The sequence below is a fragment of the Uloborus diversus genome, chromosome 1 (genome assembly GCF_026930045.1).
Source record: "Uloborus diversus isolate 005 chromosome 1, Udiv.v.3.1, whole genome shotgun sequence".
NCBI classification, from domain to species: domain Eukaryota; kingdom Metazoa; phylum Arthropoda; class Arachnida; order Araneae; family Uloboridae; genus Uloborus; species Uloborus diversus.
In genome coordinates, this window is record NC_072731.1 from 62,442,070 (window position 1) to 62,468,132 (window position 26,063).

Here is a 26,063-nt window from a genome sequence, read left to right on the forward strand (position 1 = left end):
CATTCATTTATATATTTGCTTCAAACTTTACTTACGATGCACATTAATTCCCTAAATATGAATTTGAGAACCATTTTTGGAAAGTATCTGTGTGTCTGTATGGTGTGTGACCGGTTTTTTGTATTTGTTCTAAAGGTAACTCTTGGACACCCGACGTAACGGGAATACCAAACACAATTTCGTGCATGTATTGGCCATAAGGAGTACAGGGTGCTGATTCAATTATATTACTCTCAATTTAGTGCCAATAGTTCAAACAGGAATTAAGCATTTGAACGTTTTTTTGTTACTTGTGACTGCTATATCTCGAGAAGTAATGACCGGAATCAAACAAAAATTCAACGACTGGAAGACATTAGAGGGTATACAAGAGCTGATTCGATTTTGGCGCCAATAGCTCAGAATTGGGTGGTGTAACGGAACGTTCTTTCTCGTGCATTGCGAGTGTTATATCTCAAAAAGTAATGCTGCGTTTTAGATGAAATTGGTAATAAATGTAAACCTGCCCGGAAACAGACCCTGATAAAATTTTGGCGTTAATCCATACAAAAGGAACTGATTTTTGCCATCCTTTGCTCGAATGACTATAGCTTATCTAGTGCAACAATGTGTAAGATAAATCATATTAAAATGTCGACTGCTCGAGCAATTTGAGTTGGAAAATGATCGGAAATATTATCATGATTTCAATTTTTTTATGTGTTGCAATCTTCTATTTATTAACAAATAAATTATCTGTAAGTAAAATATGACATGCTCTATAAATGATCTTTCAATTTTTTACTGTTTGATTGAGCCTTTGCGGGTATATTTCTTTAGTTCGGAAATTGGTACGTTTGTCTATTTTTGCGTTAGCAGTTTTATGGGAATCCTATGCAAATAAACATTTCTCTATTTGTTCACGCGTTCAAAAGAAAAACATTCTTCGCACAGGCACTAGTGCCAAAAATTCAACGGCAGTGTATTAAAGTAGCAAATTTTCCAACTATCAAAATCTTCCTGCTTTTGTGAATAGTAGGATTTTGTAGTCACGATTATATGAGCGATTATGTGTTACATCCAGGAATTCATAAGATTGACAATAAGTTTCATGATGACCACAACATACAAATTTTCATTAAAAAGTCATTATGTTAGTCATAAAATAAGAGAGACGATTCAAGCTTTCTATACCAAAAAATAGCAATACTTAAATTGAATAAATAAAAAGAATACCAAATTCAATTTAAAAACGGGAATGCTATATTTGTTTAAGAACTTCATTTTAGTAGTTGTTTTTCTGATTTAAACGATAATATTAATTTATTCATTAATCGAATGTTGTTTTGCATACTATACATTGCCTGTTCTCTTCCACCAGAAAAAATTGGTACTGTAAACTTATTCAAATGCACGTAAGGGAAAACATGAGATATTTTCATTCATAAAAGCAAGAATAAAATATTCCATAGTAGGGGAACACAATTTCGTTCAGCAATACCTGTCGGTAAATGCGTGTAGGTTATGAAGCATAAAAGTTGAACAAGACTTTTGTAGAAACTGGTTTTATTCCTGTTTAATGTCTTTTTTCATATGAAATTTTATGATCATGCTTGTTTTCTTTACGTTTTGTTGAAGTTTCTACAACATGTGGGCTGTTGTTTAGCTTTTTTTCTCCCACGCTTGTGTGAAATATGGTGATTCTTTAACTATGGAGGCTTTACGATTCACGACAGTTGACAAATTTAAACGCTCGTCCAGGAAGAAATGAAGTTTATGTAAAGTATGCTCGAATTAGTTAAATTTCTTCTTCCTTCACTCCAAAAAATTTTTTTCCTCTTAGTTAAATAACTTTGTCCGGTGGTGTGTATACATATATATTATAAAAGACTTTAAGGTTTAAATAAAATACCATTTGAAAGCACAAATTGATCAAGAAAGCATTAAAGAATAAAAACTAACCTGAAAAATATGAAAGATGGAATTGCAATTGCATCTTCATGCAATGCAAATTCTTTAAAGCTTTCTTGTTCAATTTGTTCTTCAAAACTTTCATGGAAGGTAGCATGTTTTTGGGACTTTTCCTCTTTCTAAACAGAAAGGACCTTGTGAACTAAGAGATTGGTCTTCCCCTTGATAAAATATCAATCCCTGGTCCACGTTTTTCATTTTGGTGTTGTTCCCGTTTTCTTGCTCTTTGCAATTTCCTTTTAATTGATTGTATTTTCATGAATATGTTTGTACTGTTTTTGTTTCTAGCAGCTTTGCGTTGACATTACAGTGCAATTTTGTATTTTTTCTTTACATACATACATACATATATATATATATATATATATATATATATATATATATATATATATATATATATATATATAGAGAGAGAGAGAGAGAGAGAGAGAGAGCACTGGTCAGAGAAATGTACGTAGAACAGCATTGATTCATCATTGATTCTTTAAATGTCCATTGCGTGCCAGTTCTAACTCAACATTCTCATAAACTTTTGCTATATCTCGAGGAATACACTGTTATAACCAGAGGTTCCAGACGAGTGAATATATTCCCCCTAAGGTGAAAGCATGGTGACCAAGGGTGCCATACTGGCCAGGAAGTAAAGCAGAGGTGCGAAAGTAGCAGACAGTCGTAGACAGGGGTGCCAAAACAGCAAGCAATCGCTAAATGGCTTGCTGGCGCATGCGCTTCCGGCATACATTCACCATTCAACCACTTCAATATGGCGGACGAATGATAGATTGCACTACGCGTGGCTTCTACGTCTTTCACATTGAATGAAGTACACTATTGGATTAAATCTCAACTTTTGTAGGATAATTCTTTAAAATAACAAGTAAGTACAGCTTTTGATCACTTTGTAGCTTTTAGGGCTTTCAAACATAGTTAAAAGTACGTTTAATGCTTTTCAGTTACCGTTAGTCCGTTACGATACCGTAGTACCATTAGTTGTTTATTTTCAGGTTACCGTTACTATCGTGAAAATTCCATCATTCACACAAAACGCTACTAAATGTATCTATCATTATTTTCTTGAGTACTCGATAAGCAACATTTAATCACCGAAATAGTAACCGCAATGATATTTTCAATAACCAACAAGTGAGAACCTAAATAAAAATGATTCTTGTGCTTCGTGTAGCGAGTGCAAAAAATAAAAAAGAAATCTCTCTCCGTCTATCTTTTTCTTTTGCTTTTTCGTTCAAGTGTTTGAATCATTTCCTGTTAGCGGTTATTCGATAGTGTTAGGAGTTTCTTTAAATTTTTAACTGTCGAAAAATTTTATGCGCATTTTATTTTATTGTTATTTTGATTGAAATGTTGAACGTTTGAGAAACGATTTTGTTTTATCGTAACTTGAATATCCCAGAATATTTTTGGCTGTTCATGTAAATAATTCATAAGTACATCTACACTTTACTTTCGGTGCGGTTATTTCTCACAAATGATCATTAACTTAACTATGATTATTCAAATAATTACTCGTCTTTAACTTTAAATATATTTGTGACAACTCTTTGATACCAAATAAAGTCTGTAGATATTTATTGTTTTATTCATCTTTAATATTACTTTGTAAAAAAAAAAAAAAAAAAAAAAAAAAAAAAACCCTCATCAGTACGCAGAATTTTTTTACAAGTTTTTTACCGCCCCGAGAGTTATTATAATTATTATTATTTATTTTATTTATTTTTAAGAAAAGGATAAAATTTCACAGGTCCGAAATGTTTTTCATTTGTTTTTACCGACCCGTGGGTCAAAAGAGGTTGAGAAACACTGATGTAGAAAACGATCAGATGAATTAAAGCAATGAGCACTTCTTAACTATGTTGAAAACTCTGAAATATGGTCAAATGCTGTAATTACAAGTTTTAATCATTTCCAGTACTGAATTCATGCAATGTGAAAATTGTGCAAAACGTAGACTATCATGAATCAAAACAAAACTATTAAAAAAAGAAAAATACACAACTGTATTCAAAAACGCACACAATACGGGGGAGGGGGGGAGGATCTACAGTAAGGGTGCCATTTCTCTCTCCGAAGGTTCATTCTTTTCACCCCGGCTGCCTATTTTTTGAAAGGTGCCTGTTTTTCACCCCAGTTAGAGGTGAAATTCCGGCTCCGTATTGGGTGCCGATGGTGAACAAGCGTTTCACCCCTGAAAGGTGCCGAATGCAACCTGTAGTTTTAACAGTGTATAATTGCACCTTGCTATAGAAATATTGCAAACTCTGTATCACACAATTTTCTGTACGCATAAAAATACAATAATTTAAAAAGATTTTTTCTTTCCTTGCAGGTGCTATCTTCAGTGAGTTAGAACGTGGAAGTCCTTCGGAGCTAGCCTTTAAGTACGGAATTTATCGTTTGAACAGAGACCGTTCTCTTCTGCCTAACACATCCCTCCAATACGATATACAATACGTTCCACCTGATGATTCTTTCCACGCAGCAAAGAAAGGTGAATTTACTTTGTTGGAGCATTTTGTTACATTTTTTTTTGTATTTACTGTACTAAAATGGGGGAAGGTACAGGCTGTATAAAGTATTTCACTAATAAGGAAAATTCATTTTTAAAAAGTCCAATTCAAGCATAATTAATTCTGTGTGAAATAATAAAAATTCACGACGTTAAAACACTTCTACGTGCTCTTCCTTCGTAGTTCTGGGGAGGTTTGGAAGATTTTTAACTTCGCGACAGTCACTTAATAACCAAGCCGGTATTTAAATTCCGTAGAGGAGAGAAGGGGGTGAGGGTTGAGAGTTTTTTCATAACTGTCCTTATACGCAAATAAACTGCAAAATTAGAAATTTTTATATACAAAGGTGACGGTGTTTCTTTGTTTGTACCCGATGGCCAGAAGACCCCATAGCACCTACAGCCCTGAAACTTGGTACAAAAATTCGAACATACCCAGGTCCAGTGCACCTCAAAGCCGAAATTCTAAATTTCGAATTAGTTTTTTTTAATTAACTAATTAAGCTAAATTTCGGCTAATCAGTGGGTAAAAAATCCCCCCACCTCCAAAAATTATATATCGCTGGAAAGGGTTTTCCTTTCCAAACAAGATGATGTTTGTTCCCTTTTCCCTAATTAATTAAGAACAGGAGATATAAGCGATTGCAATGGATCCAATTTTCAAGTCTTCTCTTTCGAGAAATTGCTATAACACTAGGTCCACTTCTCAGACAATCTTCAACTATAACACTATGTCCTTTTTCCAGACAATTTTTCAATTACTTTTTTAAAAACATTTTGGAGGAAGTTGCCTTTGTTGCTTATGAATATTTTACTGTTATTACTTTATTTTAAACTAGTGGTACCCGCACGGCTTTGCCCGTAATAGAAAAATTAAAAGGTCTTTTGATTCGCCTGTACATTTACAAATAATGTATGGCGAATTTCTCGCCAATTGGCTTGTACCCATGTTACGGTTCCACGTTATGATAATTTTGTATCTCGCCAATTGGCGTGTGCCCATGTTACGGTTCCACGTAATGATAATTTCGTAATTTACTCGTCCATCTTATGATATTTTTGTTCTTAAAATTGGAATAGAAAAAGAATCTCATCGAATTTTCAAAAAATCGCTTCGAGGTGAACACCCGAGGTGAACACCCCCAAACTAACTTTGTGCCAAATTTCATGAAAATCGGTCGAACGGTCGATGCGCTATGCGCGTCACAGAGATTCAGACATCTTACAGACATCCAGGCATTCTTCGAACAGAGAGACTTTCAACTTTATTATTATTAAAGATTCATTGCGCATATGTTAATTTATTTTCTTTTTAAGTAGAAAGTCGCTTGGCGAATTAGGTGATGAATTATGGAGTTTTTTTACATTTGAAAGTTACTGCAAATGTAATTTCGATGTAATTTGTTTTTCTTTAATTCAGCGGATTTTCTTTAAATTTTTAGCACAGGCATCGCTGTGTGGGTACTGCTAGTGACTTATATTGTTAAGACCAAAACTTTTGTTGGAGAGGGGGTTGATCCTCAAAACCCCTCACGTCGCCCGTGGTATATTTTTGCTTCATATTGGCGACTTTTAGTTTTCGATGATAATGCCACGTACGTGCTTGTAGTTAATATTTTACCAACAGGAAAAACACTTGACGAAATGACGTTTAAAAAAATAGATAAAAAAATTGCTTACGATTTGTACCAAACATTTTTTTTTATAAGTGCAAGACTCAACATCACATCTCTCCGTCCGTCGTCTGTGCCATGTTAAAATAAACGTTTTTTTTTCCTCCTCTGTCTGATTTTTCAATGCAACAACACTACTGTAGTTATAAATTCTGAACTCACCTGAGTGAGATTATATATTCACGGAAATTTGAATCAGAATTTAGTTATCATTTAAACAATACGTTTTCTGGCATTTGGTAGGATCGACTCCATCATTTTTCACATTATTATTCGATGCTCTTACCAATTGCACTGATAGGTCTCAATCTCGGCATGCTATACACTAAATCAACGAGCAATAAAGCAAAAAATAAATAAATAAATAAATAAATAATAAATATTTGCCTCTCTTTCATTAAAGTATTTTTAAAAAGTTATACTGCAAGCCAACACTGTTAATACTAGCGTTTTCTTTCGTGATTTTATCAGCAACATAACTAATGTGCAGAATCCTGCAATGAGTTTAGATTACTAACTCATGGACATTTGGATCAATGTCCAGGTTGAAGGCAAAGGCAATGAATTGAAGCAATGCGTAATAAAAACTAAATATAAATCGTTTTTTTTTCGACAAAACTATCAACATATAAAGTGCCTCTGTATTTTTCACCAAAAGTGGTGAGAAAAATCTTTAGTAAACTTTTAGCAAGGGAATCACCTAGTAGGTACAGTAAGTACCTAAAAAGTTTTAAAAAACAGTGAAATTTTTTGAGTCCAAATTATCGTACCTTTATTTTCGTTAACAAAGACTTTTTAGATAAAAATCTACTGCAGTATTTAAATAAAACTTATGAATGAATTTATGAAATTTATTTTCACTATCTAACACACATTTGTGAGTGTTTATTTCTGAAACTCTATTAACTAGTCTAACTGATAGCATTCCGTCTGACCTAATTAAATGAATTAACAGAGTAACGCTTGCTTCACAGATGAACTGCCCGTAAATAGTTACATTGAGATAACGGATGTGCAAGCTAACACAGATTTCCGAATGGTGGGCTGGTGTTCGTAATCTAACATTTAAACTACTGCGAACCAAGTTGTTGAAGTTCCGTAAACAATGTTTAGCTGACATCCTGTGATAAAGTTTATCCTTCAGAATTCGCATTTAACAACGTTTCTCATGATTAATAATATTGCACAGAATGCTGAAATAACTACGGTTGAAGATAGCTAAAGTTTAGTATTATAATAACGAGAACTTCACTGATGAATGTGAATCAGTTTTTTTTAGTAGTTATGGCGTTTCTTAATTCTGGAACTACCTTTCATTCGTAGTGCATTGTTTCAATGATTCGAGAAAAATACTTATTAGATTTCTGCAACTTGATTGCGCTTTTAAAATGGATATGTTGAAAGAAAACAAACAAACATGGAAATCTTAATTTAAAATTTTTAAACCATTATCCATCTTATGAAAAGTTTCGATGTAAAATATTTATGTAATGATGATTTTAAACGTTATGAAAAAATATTCTTAAGGTGGGGCTATTGGTTATCGAATTTTTTAAGGACTTCTTACATGGTTGAAAGATTTTATCTGAGCAAAAGCTACTTCTATACTGTGGTAGGCTTAATTATTTGTACCTATCCTCGCGAAAAAAAAAGCAAAACTTTATTTTTCCAAATCTACACATGTGGTAAAAATATGCACTAACAGTTAATTGCTTGCTTTTTGCTTGAAATTCTGCCATAACTCCGGCTAGGGGGAATTTATTGATAGCTTCAATATTCAATGTGTTAAAGGTTTCAAATGCGTCCAGCTTATGCTTCTACTAAAGATGCGGCGGTGATGTCGAAGTTTTTAAACAATCTGTAGGGGGGGGGGGGTACGGGTTACACTATTTATTGACTGACTATTTACATAGATATTTACAATGTGTTTACAAGTTGTAGTTGGGGACGAGAAATGGCGAGGAGCTGACGTTGGTGGTAGTTGCTCGTCCGCGTTCCGGTACCTACTGCCCCTGGATCCAGTTCGGTCTTGAGGAAAGGAGTGCGCCTCCTAGCGGGCGCTGGTGGCGCCACACCACCCCCCTTGGTAGTTCATTGCTTACGCTTGGAAGATGTCCCGGAAACGGACACGACGTCCAGAACGGGTGGTTACACCTCCAGCAGCCTCTGGAGCGGTGTTCTGCGGTTTCGGCTCAGCAGGTAAACATTTGCTGTCGTCGTCCAAGGAATAGGCGGGTTTCACCCTATCCAGACTCACCCTTGTATCCTTTGTGCCGACTTTAATGACAATGGTTTTACCTTGCCGCAGGACGACTCGGTGGGGTCCGGAATAGGGAGGCTGAAGGGCTCCTCGAATGGTGTCATCCCGCAGCATCACGTGGGAGCACTTCTCCAGATCCTTGGAGACGAAAGGTGTGTGCCTGGAGTGCCGAGCTGCAGGGGTCGGCCGCAGCCTGGCCATGTGGCTCCGAAGTTGGTCCACGAGCGAGGAAGGGTCCGTCGGGAGCTCCTCTATTGCAGTCTGTGCTATCAATTCCCCTGGTAAACGAAGAGGCTCTCCATACACCAATTCCGCAGGGGAGGCGTCCAGATCTGCTTTGACCGCACTTCGTATGCCGAGGAGCACTATCGGGAGGGCTTCCAGCCAGGAAGAGTCGGAGTGGCACATTAAGGATGCTTTCAGCTGCCGATGGAACCGCTCAATCATGCCATTGGCACAAGGGTGGTAACTAGTGCTTCTCGAGCGTTTGAACCCTGTGTATATGCCTAAGCGTTTGAAGAGCTGCGATTCGAATTGACGGCCCTGATCGGTGGTGACAATTTCGGGACATCCGAAGCGGGAAATCCAACCATTGAAGAAAGCGTTAGCTACCTCCTCCGCGGTAATGCCTTCTAGTGGCCAGACTTCCGTCCAACGTGTGAAACGATCAGTCGCGGTGAGGCAATAGCGGAAGGACTTCGCTACGGGGAGGGGTCCGATGATGTCGGTATGCACGTGTCTGAATCTGATGGGAGATGGAGCGAACTGTTCCACGGGGGACATCGTATGGCGAGTGATTTTCGATCGTTGGCAGCTTAGGCAGGCCCGGGTCCAAGATCGACAGTCGCTCTGCACTCGAGGCCAGACAAAACGGGCGGAAACCGGTCGGGCCTTAGCCCTAGCTCCAGGGTTGAGACCATGCAAGGAATGAAAAACCTGGCGGCGTAGTTGAGCAGGTACAAAGGGGCGTGGCTTTCCGGTGGAAACGTCGCAGATTAGTTTGGCATCGGATCCTGGTAACTCCGTTGTCCGAAACTGCAGTGCAGAATCTTGATTCATCAGCGTCTGCAGCTCGAGGTCCGATTCCTGTGCCCTGGCGAGGTCCTCAAGTTTGACCGGGGTAGGCGATAATGCTGCTATCCGGGAGAGTGCGTCGGCTACCACGTTGTCTGCGCCGCTGACGTGCTGGATATCAGTTGTAAACTGCCCAACGAACGACAACTGGTTAAGCTGGACAGGGGGGAGCTTTTCTCGCTTCTGCTGGAACGCGAAGGTTAACGGCTCGTGATCGGTGTAAATAGTGCAGTGTTGAGCTTCCAGGATGTGTCGAAAATGTTGAACTGCGTTGTAAACGGCGAGAAGTTCACGATAGTAAGCCGGCCATTCAGATTGCTTGGATGTCAGCTTTTTAGAAAAGAATGCAAGTGGCTTCCAGGTATTGTCGATGAACTGATTTAGTGCAGCCCCGACGGAGAGAGTGGATGCATCTGTGAATAACCCCAGGGGTGCTTCAGGAGCGGGATGTGACAGGAGCGTTGCCTTGCACAGAGCTGCTTTGCAATCGGAAAATGCTTTCTCAAGCTGGGGAGTCCAAGGGATGGGCTGAGAACCTCGCAGGCCCAAGAGAGAGTCATGAAGAGGTGCCTGGTAGAATGCGGCGTATGGCAGGAACCGTCTGTAAAAGTTGATCATCCCAAGGAATCGTCGGAGATCACGAGCGGATTCTGGTCGGAGAAAATTCTGCAGAGCGGTTATGCGGTCTGGCAGGGGGCGTGTACCCTCAGCTGATATTTCATAGCCTAAGAAGGTTACAGTGGTTTCTCCAAGAACGGGTTTTGAGGCGTTGACGAGGAGTCCGTGATCAGAGAGACGACGAAACAGGGCGCGGAGATGCTGTCGGTGCTCCGATGTTGAATGCGAAAAGACTAAAATGTCGTCAATGTACGGAAAGCAGAAATCCAATCCTTGGAGGGCCTCGTCAATAAAACGCTGGAATGTCTGGCCCGCATTTCGAAGCCCGAAGTTCATGAAAGGAAATTCGTAGAGTCCGAAGGGGGTGATGATAGCCGTTTTCGGGATGTCTTCCGGATTTACAGGGATTTGTGTGTAGGCTTTCACCAGGTCGACAACGGAAAATGTCGTACACCCACGAATGCTATGTGAAAAATCGTGAATGTGCCGGACGGGATAACGATCTGGGATGGTGCGGCTATTCAGCAGTCTGTAGTCGCCACACGGGCGCCAGCCGTCAGACTTCTTGGGAACGAGGTGCAGCGGGGAGGCCCAGGGTCCTTCGGAACGGCGTGCAGTACCCTCCTGCACCATTGAGTCAAATTCGGCCTTAGCGATTTTTAGTCGATGTGGTGCAAGGCGACGTGGACGACAGGAAACCGGAGGTCCAGGAGTTGTCCGAATGTAGTGCAGAGTGGAATGCCGGACCTGGCGCACAGCTCCGGCTGGTCGAATCAGGTCGGGGAATTCCTGTAGAATTTCGTGAAAGTGAGAGGAGTTGTTTTGGAGGAGTTTCACGTTTGGCTGCTCTGAATTTAACGGCAGGCCGGTGGTAGAAAATCCGGTGGTCCCATCAATCAGTCTTTTATAATGACAGTCCGGCAACAAATGGAAGTATGCCAAGAAATCGGAGCCGATGATAGGGAGGGAAACGTCTGCCACAACGAATCGCCAAGAAAAACTTCTGCGCAGGTTGAAGTCTAATTGGAGCATCAATGTTCCATAGGTGTTGATAGACGAATCGTTCGCTGCACACAGCTGGAAGTTAGGGTCCGGGCGCCGGGTTGACACGAGGGAAGCGGGGTAGGCAGAGAGGTCCGACCCAGTATCAATAAGGAACCGCTGCTTGGTGAAGCGATCAGTAACAAGAAGGCGACTTCCTCCAGATTGGCAGTTGGTAGTCGCCGCTATTGACTGCCGTGGAAGTTTCCCTGAAAAGAGCAGGGCTGGGTGCAACGGCGAGCTTTCTCCTGAAAACGCCGATGATAAAAGCAGACCGCCGCTGGGTCGGGCGAGTGACGAGGGGTGGAATTTCCTTGGCCCCTAGATCGGCGATCTCTTGATCTGCCGCGGGAATCCCTTTCGGAAGCACGAAAACTTGACCGGCCGAAACTGGTTTCGAGCGCTGCTACTTGCTGAGATAAAAGTTCCACTTGTTCACTGAGCGCGGCGAAATCGGTAGGGGGGAAGCAGCAGGGTGGAGTGCATGAACGGAACTGTGGAGCGGTGCTAGAGGAATCTCCCTGATTCGATATTCGATCCGCTGTCTCTGCCATGACGTCAAGAGGGAGAGAAAGTCCTTAGAGGATGGCTTGTACGTGAGGGGGAAGCCGTTGCAGCCATAAAGAGCGCAGCAGGGTGTCTTGGATGGCTATTGTCCCTGCCAGTGATTTCAGATGTCGCAGAAACTGGGAAGGTTTCCGGTCTCCTAGTTCCTCACGTCCGAGGAGCTGGCGAACGCGCTTTTCCTCAGAGAGGGAAATTCTTCGGATGAGCTCTGTTTTCAGGTGATTATACATGCCTGAAATGGGGGGATTGATGATGATGTCATCCACCTCCGACGCATAACGGCTATCCAAGTTTGCTACCACGTGGTGGAACTTCGTGGTGTCTTGGGTGATGTTAGCTAGCAGGAACTGCGATTCGACTTGTGCGAACCACACGGCGGGTTTCTCCGGCCAAAAGGGAGGCAGTTTCGCCGTGACGCGGCAGATGGAGTTGGGGGGGGGTCGGCTGAGGGGGCAGGATTCGTCGCTGCCGGCAGACGCTGCTCATACAGCACGATTTGCTGTTGTTGCCGTTGCACCGTTGATTTAAGATCCTCGAGTTGCTCCTGCAATGCTTGGAGGTCCATGTTCGGTTCGGGTCACCAGTTGTAGGTACGGGTTACACTATTTATTGACTGACTATTTACATAGATATTTACAATGTGTTTACAAGTTGTAGTTGGGGACGAGAAATGGCGAGGAGCTGACGTTGGTGGTAGTTGCTCGTCCGCGTTCCGGTACCTACTGCCCCTGCATCCAGTTCGGTCTTGAGGAAAGGAGTGCGCCTCCTAGCGGGCGCTGGTGGCGCCACAAATCGATGAGTGTCCAATACATGAAAACAAGAGGGGAATCTAAATACAGGATGCAGCAGCTACTTGAGGACACACATTATAGGAGCCACATTTTTCTGTGTTTTACAGAAACATAGATTTTTTCGTTTGAGATAGACTTGTCAAACCCTATTCTTACTTGGGAAATGAAGATGCATGCCGTTATTGTCTTCTTGGCTGCAGGGCAGACCGATTCAGAAATTGCTGCATTCTTGAAGGTTGCCCAATCGGTGCTTACAAGGTTCTTTGAGAATTGGGAGCTGCAAAGGGAGATGTGGTAGCAGGTTCGCAAAGGAAACGTCATTGTCGACGTTCTGACAGTCTTAGGACACCAGAATTCGTCAACCGGTCCAAGCTGCTATCAATGAGGACCCTTGGAAATCGATAAGGGCACTTGCTATTGAACAGCAGGTTGATGAGACTACTATCCGACGTGTGGTTCATAATAACCTCCATTACAAATCATACGTGATGCAGAGAGGACATTTCATGTGCAACAGGACCACGGTTAACCGCTTGACTAGAGCTAAGATCCTTCTAAGCAATCTAAAACATCCTGAGGAGTCAAGATTGTTTTGTTTTTTCTCAGATGTGAAGAATTTTGTTCAGGCCAAACGGTGAACCGCAAAAAAGATCGTTGCCTGAGTAAAAACTCTGATGTGGCACCAACGGTTATGTATACCAAATTTTCAGCATCACGGATGGTTCTTGGTGTAGTGAAACACATGTGATGCCTCCGGCTCTTTTTTTGTTTTTGTCAAGGTGCCAGAGTAAATGCAACTGCTCACACAGAGATTTTGGACAGAGTTGTCAAGACCTGGATCGCTTCTGTAGCACGTGAGAGAACGTATATTTTCCAACAGGCTCGGCACCATTCCATACAGCCAGAAGAACTCAAGATTGGTTAAGCAAAAATGTTCACGAATTTGTCACGCCTATCATTTGACCCCTCAGATCCCCAGATCTCAATCCAATAGACTACAATGTGTGCGACGTAGTTAGAGGAACTCCAATAGTCGTTCCCACAACACTATTGCAGCTCTCAGAGTTGTTATTGTAGAAATAATGTCCAAAATTCCGAAGACTCATCTCCTTATTGCCTGCAGTCGGTTTTGACAGCGTATAGAAACTTTCAGTGCTGCTGATGGTGGGTTTTTTGAATGAGGTTGTTCTTTATGCATCTGACCACCTGCACAAAAACTCGAATTTGTAAAAAATGCTTTTTTCCCATAATTTGTTCCCTTTTTTCTATAAACATCAATTTGTTCTGAAATACCTGCTGCTCCGTGTAGATAATGAGTATAGAGGTTCAAGTGAAGTTTAAACAAGAACAGTCGAAAAGTACTTTTGTCTGTAAACAAAAGGGTGTGGGTTTTCTAAATCCTGGATTTTGCTACGGAACCAGAATGGCATGTTTTCGTCTCGAAGTAAAATAGGTAGTTAAGGCTTTGAGGAAATATTAAAAAAATATAAAAAATTGAGATGGTTTTACGTACGTTAAAGATGGACTTTTGTCCAGGGTTTTCAATCCCGAAAGTGCACAATATTTTACTCCAAAGAAGAAAGTAATGAAAAGCCTGACATTATTTATACATTCAGCACGACTCTAAAAGAGGCGACAGAAACGTAGATGAAACACAGGATGAGATGACTCACATGACAGTGCAGTAAGTTAAACTGATCAAGTTTTTAAATGTCGCTTAAACGTGAGAGGTAAAACAAGCGAAATTACCCCAAAAAAAATTCTGAGATATAAGATTGCAACTCGGTGTAACCAACCAGCATTCACCACTTGCTGTAATGAATCAAATAGGCAAGTACAATGACCAACAAAAAACAAGGGTATTAGCAAAGCAATTTAAATTGGATGCAGCAAAACACATATCCAATAGGCATCGTTTTTGTCTGTTATCAGTTCTTGAGCAAAAACCTAGCATAAGAAGAAAAAAATCAATATCAGAAGGTGATGAAGTAAATGGGGCTCGTTTGCTAAATGTCCCCTAATTTCAGTAAAACCAGCTAATGTGGAGCAACAGCTTTGATCAAACCTATCATTTTTTGAGCAAAATGTATTTCCCATTCCATACAAATTTTGTTAAGAGCACTGAAAATTTTCAGGACACACTTTGTGTACTAAACGATAATTGGGAATCGACTTTGTAGTGCGAAACAATTGATGAACGGGATTCGGAAAAACTACTAATTCACACAAAAAGTAACAAAATCAGTCCTTCCAAAAAAATACAACTTTTTCTATTTGACATTAAAATTTAATTAATGAAGTTAATCCCGTGGGATCCCGGGATCCCGTGGGATTGGTTCTTTACAATCCCGAAATCTCGCGGGACTGAATTCGGCGCGGGATGGTAAACCCTAATTTTGTCGCTCTGTTGCAGATACTTTTCTCACATGATGAAAGTAGAGCAACAGTAGTAAGTGAAAACACAATGCTTGACTGTTCAGTATATCTGTAAAGCCTAGACCCATTAAATTTGGTATGCAGACGCAGTTTGTTCCCAAGATATGTACCTAAGAGCCAGTATTTTGAAAAAAGCATTAGAAAAATGTAAATTACTGTTTTTGATTTTTTATAACTTTTAGCACTTTTAATCCAATTAAGTCAAAATGTATTTTTGTGTTAATATATTGTTGCAAAAGAAGGAACTCAATTTAACTGCTTCATAATTGTTGAGAATTTGAAAAAAAAAAAAAAAAAAAAAAAAATATATATATATATATATATATATATATATATATATATATAGATATATATATATACTAGCTGACCCAGCCACGCGTTGCTGTGGCGAAGTAGTTGGATTAAAATATTTTTTTACTCAATATTTTGATAGAATCTAATTAATATTTTTAGTAAAGCTTAAAATAGTCTAGAAAATTTTAAAACAAATGAGATTGATAATGTACCTGTTATGCTGAATTAAGTAATTATTGAATTTAGAAAGTACTAACTAAATTTTCAATGGTTAAAGCACTATACTGACGCTTAGTAAATTTTGCAAGTATGACATCGGCCAAAAATAAAAGCAAAGCAACTTGAAAGTGATAGTAAATATCGAAACTGATTATAATATATAAGAATGTAGAAATTAAACATAAACCAACATACACTTTTAGAATGTACACTAAATTTTATTCATCTCAATTTATCTATAGTTTTTGTATTCAATAACTTTTTTACAAAATACATTAACTAAATTAAAAGCATATAAAAATTACATTTTATAAATGAGGTAGATAACATTGACTTCGATCTATTGTTTCTATTATTTGAAAACTAAAAATTATGTAAGCATTAAGTTTGGCACAATATTATTTCTTTACCTGTCTTTTGCTAACACGAATAGGTATGACAAATTTCCCACTCGTGAATAGGCGATAGATACAGGGTGCCCTGAAAAAGACTGACTGTTTTCAAAAATTTTTGACAGGAAAATGGTTAATGATAAAAAATTTTTTTGCAGAAAAGTCATGTGGTGGGCCATAACTGTCGTCCCCCAGAGCTATAAAGTTTAGCTCAAAGGTTTTTCAATAGATGGCACTGCAGATTATAAGCCTCTAAATCAAAAAATAATTGTTGGAATTCACCAATTTTTCCTCCAAATTGCGACACGTGGTTGCAGCCGGCGGCAGAGATTTTGAAAATATTGTTGCGAAATTTTATTTATTAAAAACATTTTTCGAAAAACTATGGTGTAATTTTCTGTCTTTCTTTGATTTACGGTCTTACATATGCTGCGCCATCTATTGGACACTTCTTGAAGTAAATTTTGGAACTTAAGGGACAAAAATTACAGCACACCACATGAATTTTCTGCAAAAATTATTTTTTTATCATTAACCATTTTCCTGTTATAAATGGTTGGAAAGTTACAGAATCCAGAGACTCACTTCCTCCCATTGGGAGTTACGTCAATCTGAACGGACCACGACGACGGTAGTGAAGTTAGTTCTTCACTAAAGTTCATTAACCTGCCTGAAATTATCCTGGAATCTTTTTCAAGAATTCAGTACGATCCTAGGCTAAAAGCCAATGGTGTCGCTGGACTATCAGGAAAAACTTAAGCAAGTTGAATACAAAGCTTGACACCACTCTACAATTTTTAAGAAAGCTCCAATAATAACTCTGCAAGCATGGCGAAAGGTAAGACCGACTTGCAAGCAAGTACCGTGAGTCTAACCCGCCTGAGATTCCTGGAAATCTACGGAATCCAAAGTCTCATTCACTCTCTCTATGAGCTTTTAGGCAATGCAAACGGAAGGTAATTGACTTGAAGCCGATATACTTAATAAATGCGCTCAGTTAATCTTTGAACTGGGAGCTAAAATATTTTTCGCAACAGTGAGAAGTTTGCATTCATGACGTTTGTAGCAATTCAGGAAACGTTTTGATGCAGATAGTTGATTTCCAAATAAAATTGTTGATGACCTATGAAATCCCAACATTGTTCCACGGAAATAATAGTGACTTTCGAGGTTTTTTTGCAATGCATGTAAAATAGCGTGGAACATTTCTAAATAATTTTATTTCTGAGAATCGAGCCAAACAGATTAGGTTTTAGACAATGTAAAAAAAAAAAAAAAAAATCAGGGTTGTTTTTTGTGGTTCAAATGCTCTTCGTAGAAAATATCTTCGGTAAAATATACACGTTGACCGTTTTCAAGATGAACTGCAAGATGCTGTACAGAAGGGTCACTTTCGTATATGGGGAAACTAAGTTATGCCAGATAGCTTCGTTGCTTACATATCCACTCATACGCGTTATTTCGTCAATTTTGTCCACATCTCGTACTTCAAATGCGACCTTATAAGGATATTGAATAACGTTTTTGACAAAATATTTAGTGGATTTCACGGAACCGTAAAACTCGACATTTATATGAACCTCATACGTTTTTAAAAGCAGTGGTGACTATGGAATTACCCTCTGCTTATCAATTTCAACTTGATTTGTAGAATTTGACATATGCATTGAAAAGTGTGGCCTCAGTACTCCTCCTTTCCACGGCGATATTGTTGATAACCATCAATATCCGTAACATAGTATCATTTGTAAGTTTTAATTAAGAATAAAACTTTTGAGGATGAATTAACTTACAGCGCCATCTATTTAGAATATACAGAACCAAACAATTAATACACATTATTAATGTATAATAAACATTTTATTTGCGATACAAAATTATAAAAACCATCCTATCTTTTAAGTTGGACCAAATTACAGATACGTATGAAATTTGATAAAAATCGGTTCAGTAGTTTCGGAGTTTACCCCGAACAAACATCGTGACACGAGATTTTTATATATATAGATACATTGACCAAAATTCAGTTGAAGTTTAGAAATAAATGTATAATGTTGTGCGTTGTAAAGTGTATCAAACGGTTCAGCAATGTGAAAACAGGAATTGAGTAAACACCTTTGCGCTTAAAAAATTAAGTTTAAAAAGAAAAAAAAAACACAGAACGTAATAAGGAAAAAAATTCAGAAAACTGCATACACATGCTTCGAGGTTATAAAAAGCCCTTTTTTCATGCAAAAGAAGTGATCTTATGAATGAAAAGCACTGTTCTTGTAAAACAACGGATGTCGCTTCATCCAAAGCTATTTTTCTTTACATTGAAAAAGGGGTACTTTGTAAACCGGAAACACGTGTATACAGTTTCCTTGAAATTTGCTTCAGTTTGTCCCATGAAAATAAGAGTCAAAATTTTTATCTTTTTTTAAAAGTACAAATTGGTAGCCAAAAAACAAATAATGTTTCGTTGCAAGTTTTATTACAAAAAACATTGTTCTTCTTTATGTAAAGTAATTTTAAAAACAAAATCCTAATTGGTTTACTTTGAAAATGAAAAGTTACCTTATAGTTATCTTTATCCAACAGAACAAGAATTATATTGTTGTAAAATGGAACTCAATTTTACTGTCTTCTAATGGGGTTGCTTCCATCAGTCAAAAGTACAAATTTTAGTCACTGAAGTTGATAGAATGAGCAAAAAAAAAAAAAAAAAAAAACATGGACACACAAAATACTTTCATTTTCCCAACAGTTATTTTTTAGTTTATTTTTTAAATTTCCGATTTTTCAAATAAGGCGTGGTCTTTATAACGCCACAAATGATGTACTACTCCACTGCCGCGCTGAATATTTACGCTTGCTGTCTACCGCGTTTCCAGGTTATGATAGCAGAGAAATATTGCGCTTCACACTAATGGCGTCAGTGAATGGCATTTCATCACTTGTGATGTCATGTGTAAAAGCGTAAAAAATGAAATTAAATCTGCGCACCAATTAAAAAAATTGTTAATTTTTTTTTTTTTAACTTCGTCAAATTATATTTAAAAAAGGTCAAATCCTATGTTTTTAAGAATTAAGCATGCTCTTTCAGAAAAAAAAAAATACTTTCAAAATTTCGGAAACGACACCTTTGTTGAGAGTCCGTAACAATAAAAGTGTTCGCAAGAACTTTGTTCGTTAAGAAAAATACTCTGTTGTAAGTTTGTGACTTAAATGGTGAAAAAAAGCTAAAACTGTCTAACATTTTCGGTTTACCCACCGTTTCGCCGACAGTTCAAATTTCCTCGCCTCTTACACATATCAAAAAGTAAGATTGAATTTGAAAAACTGGGAGGAAATTTCGTGTCGGCAAAACTGGGAGGACACCAAATTTTCACTCATATTTAACTTGTGAGTTCGGCACAAAATAATGCAAACAGAAGCATGACATTTCATATACCCGAAATATCCATTTTGACGATACCCGAATAATTTATAACCAGTTTTCTCGTGACGTCCGTATGTATGTATGTGCGTATATGTGTATGTATCTCGCATGACTCAAAAACGGTATGTCCTAGAAAGTTGAAATTTAGTACGAAGGCTTCTAGTGGGGTCTAGTTGTGTACCTCTACTTTTGATTGCATTCGGATGTTCCAAAGGAGTCTTTTACACATTTTTAGGGGAAAATCATTGTTAGTTTCAATGCAAACTTAACTGTTGTTATAATTTGGCAAATACTTGGCGATATATTGCCAAGTTTTTGGTCTCCAAGTCTTTTTCGCCAACTTGGTGACAAATTTAGCGTTTTTTTTTTTTTTTTTTTTTTTTGAATTTGGTTTTATTTTTGCTACTGTTGGAGATATTTAGAGAGTTGACCATTGAATCACATTCAAATGCCAATATTGGGTAAATCAATCTGTATAAAACGCTGTTTATATGCTTCCGTTCACAACAAACTTGGGGTAAAAATATTTAAAGTGTTTCTTTGCTTACTCTAAGGCACTATTATCGTTAAATTGGCGTCAAAAGAAATCATGTGATGCACATATCAGCTCGTTTTTCATGAGGTTTCTCAGGGACATTTTCTGCAAAAGTGAACACTTAATTAATAAAACTTAAAGTTTTTTACCTTATATTTATACAAATCTGATTAAACAAATGTATATATTTTTTCCATAGCAAAATCAATAAACTAAATCTGGTTTAAGAAGGGAAAAAAATCCAATGAAACGTGTGGGATAAAAAAATAAACTTTCCAGAAAGTTTTATCGATTTATTTCCTTTTATCAAATCTTCGATGTGGGCACTTTGAAGTCTCTTCAGTAACGATATCCAATTGAAAGTTTTTGAAAGAGGGAAAGAGTTTTGTACTTGAAAGGTGCTGTCCGCTTTTATACTTGAACAACATAATATGGTGGATATAAATTTGTTAAGAGACGCATTTTTATACTGTATTTTCTCAAAAGGGAAAAAACCTGGATTGTCATTTTCAAAGTTGCAAATGGAGTTTTGCTTTATATGGCAAGAAATACACATTAATAAGATTTTAAAAATTGCAAAAAATATTGTGTTACCTAAGAAAAATATTAACTTTTATCTTTTTACTCCAGCTTAGAAGTTCTGCAGTCAATAATAACCCATGTCTATCTATTTTAATATCAGTGCTATGCAATGCTAAAGAAGTTCAATTCATAAGTTTATCATCAAAGCACTCAATTTTAGTTTAAGCATTCTTGGAGATTTTTTTTTTATTATACCAATATGTAGGACATTTTTCACGCTTCTGGTAAGAAAGTAATTTTCTCTGTCACTGTTTGTCTGCTTACTCAACTGGAGTATATAAAATTGTAATAATAATCACAACAAAACATAAATGGGGAATAAAATATATAAAGATTTTCTACAGCAGCCAATAAGATATATAAATTAAAAATTGAGAGAAGAAACAGAAATAGGTGGAATACAGCTAACCGCCTTTTAGAAAACAATACTTTTAAAATTTCGGAAACGATCCCATTAAAAAGCGGAAGTATTTTAAATTTATAATTATTATTGTGTCATTCCACGCCAACTGAAACCGCAACATGGTTTTTTGAACTTAAAGCAATACCCTTGTGTTTGATGTCATTTTAAAGGAAAATTATTTTTGGATTGAATGACTGTTTTTGTCAGACATGCATAGTTATTTTTAAAATTTGAGATGAATAAAAGGCATTTATGATTTTCTTTTTCATTTTTAAAATATTGTTTTTTAAAAGAGCAATAACTGTTTGAAATATAGAGATTTTTCATACAGTTTTATTTTATACATGGAGGTTCATTGTTTCTGAGCATATGTGCGCAGTGATCTTCTTCATTTAATGAATATTTTAATTTTTTTAAATTAAAAAGCCTTCCAGAGATTAATTTGTGCATTCTGTTAAAATATTTTGAATACGTTCACTTTATGCAAAATATTAAAGAGTTTAAAACTTAAAAATAGTTATGCACAGTAAAATTTAATAGTTCAATCGTATTTTGTAGTAATTTTGAAAAGTTGTTAATAATTAGAAGATATGCAGCCATGGATGTGTAACAGAAGGGACACATTTGGAATATCCTCTCTGTTATAGCTTGACATTAGACTTTTTATTAAAATCTCACGTGTTGATACTGTTCATAAGGGACACTGGGAATGTATAAATGGGTAGTAACATTTATACATTCTACTAACTGTACGATACATTCTAATATACTGTACGATTCTACATCTTGTTGAAATCAGTTTCCTCAGTGTTTGGTCACATTTGGGTTTGTATGCTCCTTACAAACTCCTGCTTTTTAAGAAAAGAAAATAAGTGCCTGTGCAAATACTGTCTGACCATCGATTACATAGAAAGGCTAATGTCCGGTTTATAGACGGAAATGGACGTATCTATTAGTTTATAGGGGTGTTAGTTGGTTTGTTACAGAAGTGCACTTTTGCCTCTCTATTATTTAGCCTTTGTTTCGTAAAAATGAAAATTTGCTTTCAGCAACATTTTTTAATCCAAACTATACTCGATATATATTCTCACTGCAAAAATTAATTGATTTATTTATTCACAACAAAGGTTTGAACTTACCATTTTGCTTTTACGTTCCTGAACGAAATGAAAATATTTTCTTTTCTTTTTGTTGTTTCCATAGTAACTATTTTTGTTTCCCTTATTTTATTTTAGAAAATGCAATAAATGAATAAGGCACTAGTGACATTATATAACGCGTGCATCAAAATCCCATTGTTATTTTCTCTTCTCCCCTGCTAGATTCATTCAGATGGAACAGTCTTTACTTGGCAGATTGCCAAATTACATACAATCCGCGGTCAAACAGTAAAATCTTAAAATTTTACTATTATCTCCTCACAAGCCCCTTATTTTTTATTCTGTAAATAAGTGTTCTTAAAATTTTTCTTCTCTACCTTAAAGTTATTTTTCCTTAAAGTTCAGATAATCCCGAGGACAGTGGAACAAATGAATCTCTTTTGCTGCAGGGGATTTGGGCCGAAAAACTATAATCTTCCCGTTCTAACAACTTATCGCTTCTTTTTCAGCATCAAGATTTTGATGCCACTTGGAGTCCATATGGAGCGGACCTGTCCACCCCAATATGATCAAAAAAACCTTAAATTTTACTCCTACTAAATTTCTTGATTTCTAAAAATTTAGTGTACTGTTTTATGTATGTTTAAGAAAAAATTTTGGAGATTAATCTCATTACTTTAAAATAATGAGCTTTGGTATTTTTCTATGCAAGTATATTTTGTTTGAGTCCTCTCACCCATGCATTGATTACTGTATTAATCACAATTCTTACTTCGTTAAACTTCTCTTTAATTTGAACCATGAAATCGGCGGCAAGTTCGGTAGTTTAAAATTATCAATTACTTTTTTAAAAACTGCACTTCTTAGTTTTTGACTCCCTGTTGCTTTTTCTATCATCCAAATGTAGAAAGAATGCTAAAACGAACGGCTTTTGCATTGTAAAGCAACATCAAATGAAAGAAACACGTATTTTTCTAGATTTTTCTTGTCTTACTAATATTCTTCGGTTTTTGAAATTTTTATCTATTTTGAAGATATTTTAAAATATTTTTTAATGATTTGTTTCTAAAAGATCCCTAATACTGGGACTGAATTTCCTCTAGTTCTATCTCATGTGAGTAGAACTTTATTTATAAACGCTAAAAAATTGAACATGAGTTTTGCCAGAAATATCTTGCCTCCAAGGTTGATGGCATACCTCTTCAAATGCTACAAAGTACCCTTCCACCGAAATAAGAACAAAAACTCTAAAAATATCACCCCTCAAAGTTTCAATGGTGCAACACGCAGCAATGCGTCTCCTTCCCCCCACCCACTGGTGGACACCTCTAATAATGATACAGCATGTGTTCAGATGTCATGCATCATAACAATCCTGTTATCTACACTAACTTTTAATAACAGAAGTATTTTTTAAATTTGATATTTTGTTGTAATACAGTACAATTTCGTAAGCTCTCCCCTCTGTTGCATCTCATACCCCTCTGCTACACTTTATTTTTACATTTATATAAAGTGAGGTTTTGATTTAAACATTTCTATGGATGTTATTATTATTTTGAAATATTTTGATTTAGAAAAAAAAAACTTTTTTTTAAAGAGTTCCAATTCACAGACTTTTACATAAATTATAGTTCTTGTCAAATTGTGTTGACATTTTCTGTCCCCTCTGTTACATACCCTTTTAATTTAATTACAGAGGTTAAATGAGAACGGAATTTCAATTTTATGCCAATTAATTAAGCATTGTCTCTGAAAATACAAGAACTGTCTGTATTTTGTTTTGTCTTAGAAATAATTTTGATTTTTTTAAAGCAAAATTTGTGTCTGATGTCCCCGCTGTTGCATTTGGAACTAACCGATTATTTTTCGTTGTTTCCAGCAATAATTCAAAACCGGAAGCAAAACGCAGGATTATGACAGATAATGTAAGCGAAGAAATTGTCTTTAAAAATAATACAAGCATGGTCGAAACGAAATTCTGCTAGTCGGTGTGGGAATGTCCCATATTCTTCAATTCCTTTGGAAACAATTTTTTAACTTTCTTTGATACGGGATTTCAAACTTGCGGAAAGTTTTAATAGTCATTAAACTATTTTTAAAACGATGAACTACTCTATTAGAAAGACACTTGCCAAGTTTTAAATCTGATATCAAAGAAAGTAAAAAAAAAAACTAAACAAATTGAAGCGCAGGGGACAATCCAAACCTATGAAAACCTGCTATGGAACTTGGTCCCAGTTGGATTTGAATACTTTTTCCGATGACACTGACAACAACTTATTTTTTTTTTTAAGACTGTTGTTATAGTTTCATTAAGACACTTAAATGAAAAATCATGTACAAATATTGGTTACTGCTTCTGCACGATGCGTTGGTTTCTCTTCATTACTAATTTCGAAAGATATTTCGACAACTGTTTGTTCGGCGCGATTGCTAGTTTTGGGTAATAATCGCTTAATTAGCCACTATGACCAAGGCCGAAGTACTTTGCTGCTATAAGCAGGTAAAGGGCAGTAACTGCAAATTGGGAAGTTACAAGCACAAGTTATTTATGCAATGAGAATTGGTTTGTCAATAAATGAAGAAGTCTCAGAAAAAAACTCATTATATGCATTTAAAGAATTAAATCTATCAGGTTTGAGACTTTTCAAAAGAATACGAGTTAAGAGCATTAGGGCAAGTTCAAGAATATCGGGCATTGGACATGCATTACATCCGACATTTTCTGCAAATGGCGGTATTTGTCAAAAAACCGTAGGATTGAGCAGGGAAGCAACTTCAGTTTCCTCAAAAATTAGCTATCAGACGGAGTTGTTTACTCGTGCAGAGAAATGTATAATTTTTAACTAGTGGCATCCGCACGGCTTTGCCCGCAGTAGAAAATTAAACGGTCTTTTGATTCACCTGTACATTTACAAATAATGTATGATGAATTTCTCGCCAATTGGCTTGCCCAACTTACAGTTCCACGTTATGATAACTTGGTAAATTACTCGTCCATCTTATGATAATTTTGCTCGGAAAAATGTTCTTAAAACTTTAAAAAAAGAACAAAATCGAATTTTCGAAAACTCACTTCGAGGTGCACACCCCCATGCTACAAACTAATTCTGTGCCAAATTTCATGAAAATCGGCCGAACGGTCTAGTCGCTATACGCGTCACAGAGATCCTGGCAGACAGAGAGAGATCCGGACAGAGAGACTTTCAGCTTTCTAATTAGTAAAGTTATTTTTTGGAATTAAAAAAGATAATTTTTTGATTGTCATAATTCGTCGTAAAAATATTTATTTATTTGTGTTTATTTTTAAACTGGAATTTTCTTTAAGTTAAAGATCATTAGACATTCTTAAGCTAACCAATGCATCTGTAGTAACTACATGTCTATTTAATGAGGGTAGGGTTGCATCAGACATAGTTTAAGGTTGAAAATAATTTTCACTTTTTCGGGAGTCTTTTTTTTTATGACATTGATCACCGATGCCTAAGTGATGGTGTAAATGCATAAGAAGGGAACGAAGAAAAAAGTGAGAAAGGGAATGCCGCTTAAGGAAGCGAATGAATAACATTCAGTTCCATATATCATAATAAAAGGTAAAACATTTTTACTTAAGGCAAATCAGTAGTTTTATACGTGGAAAAATTTCAAGTTAGGAGGCCAAAAAACTCATTAACTAAGAAAAATCATTGCAAATTATATTGTCTCTAACATAAAATAAAACCCCACCACCTCTTTTGCCTACTCTATCTTGTCTAAACAAATTATACCCAGCAATATGTAATAAATCTACATCCAATTAGTTAGCCCCCATGTCTCCGAAATTATATACATATTTAATTAAACAAGTTATTAAGCAACATAAACAGTCACATCAGGTATGTGACATGCCACGGAGGTGAGAATTCACACGTTGCGAACCAAAATTGTGTTAAAATAAAATTATTATTAAAAATTTGTTGGCAGGTTTAAACAGATATATTTTTGATGAAATTAAACAGCATTGCCAAATGAATTGTTCCTCAAAGTTTTCACTGTAAATTGACGTGTGACAGAAAAGTTATACTTTTTGAAGAATGACTCAATTGATCTACTTAACCGAAACAAATTGATTCTGGACGAACAAGCATGCATGTTTTGTATAGTAACAGCAAATACTCTCCTGGTTACAAAATCGTTGCTA

The 26,063-nt window shown here is 36.7% G+C and overlaps 1 protein-coding gene across 1 annotated transcript in view; it reads left to right on the plus strand.

The window, feature by feature from the left end:
- The first annotated feature begins 316 nt into the window (after window positions 1-316).
- Window positions 317-26,063, plus strand: part of LOC129222629 (glutamate receptor ionotropic, kainate 1-like) — a 116,879-nt gene continuing 91,132 nt past the window's right edge. The window contains 2 exon segments of the mRNA XM_054857195.1: window positions 317-362; window positions 4,295-4,456. Of these exon segments, the coding sequence (XP_054713170.1) occupies window positions 317-362; window positions 4,295-4,456 (208 nt within the window).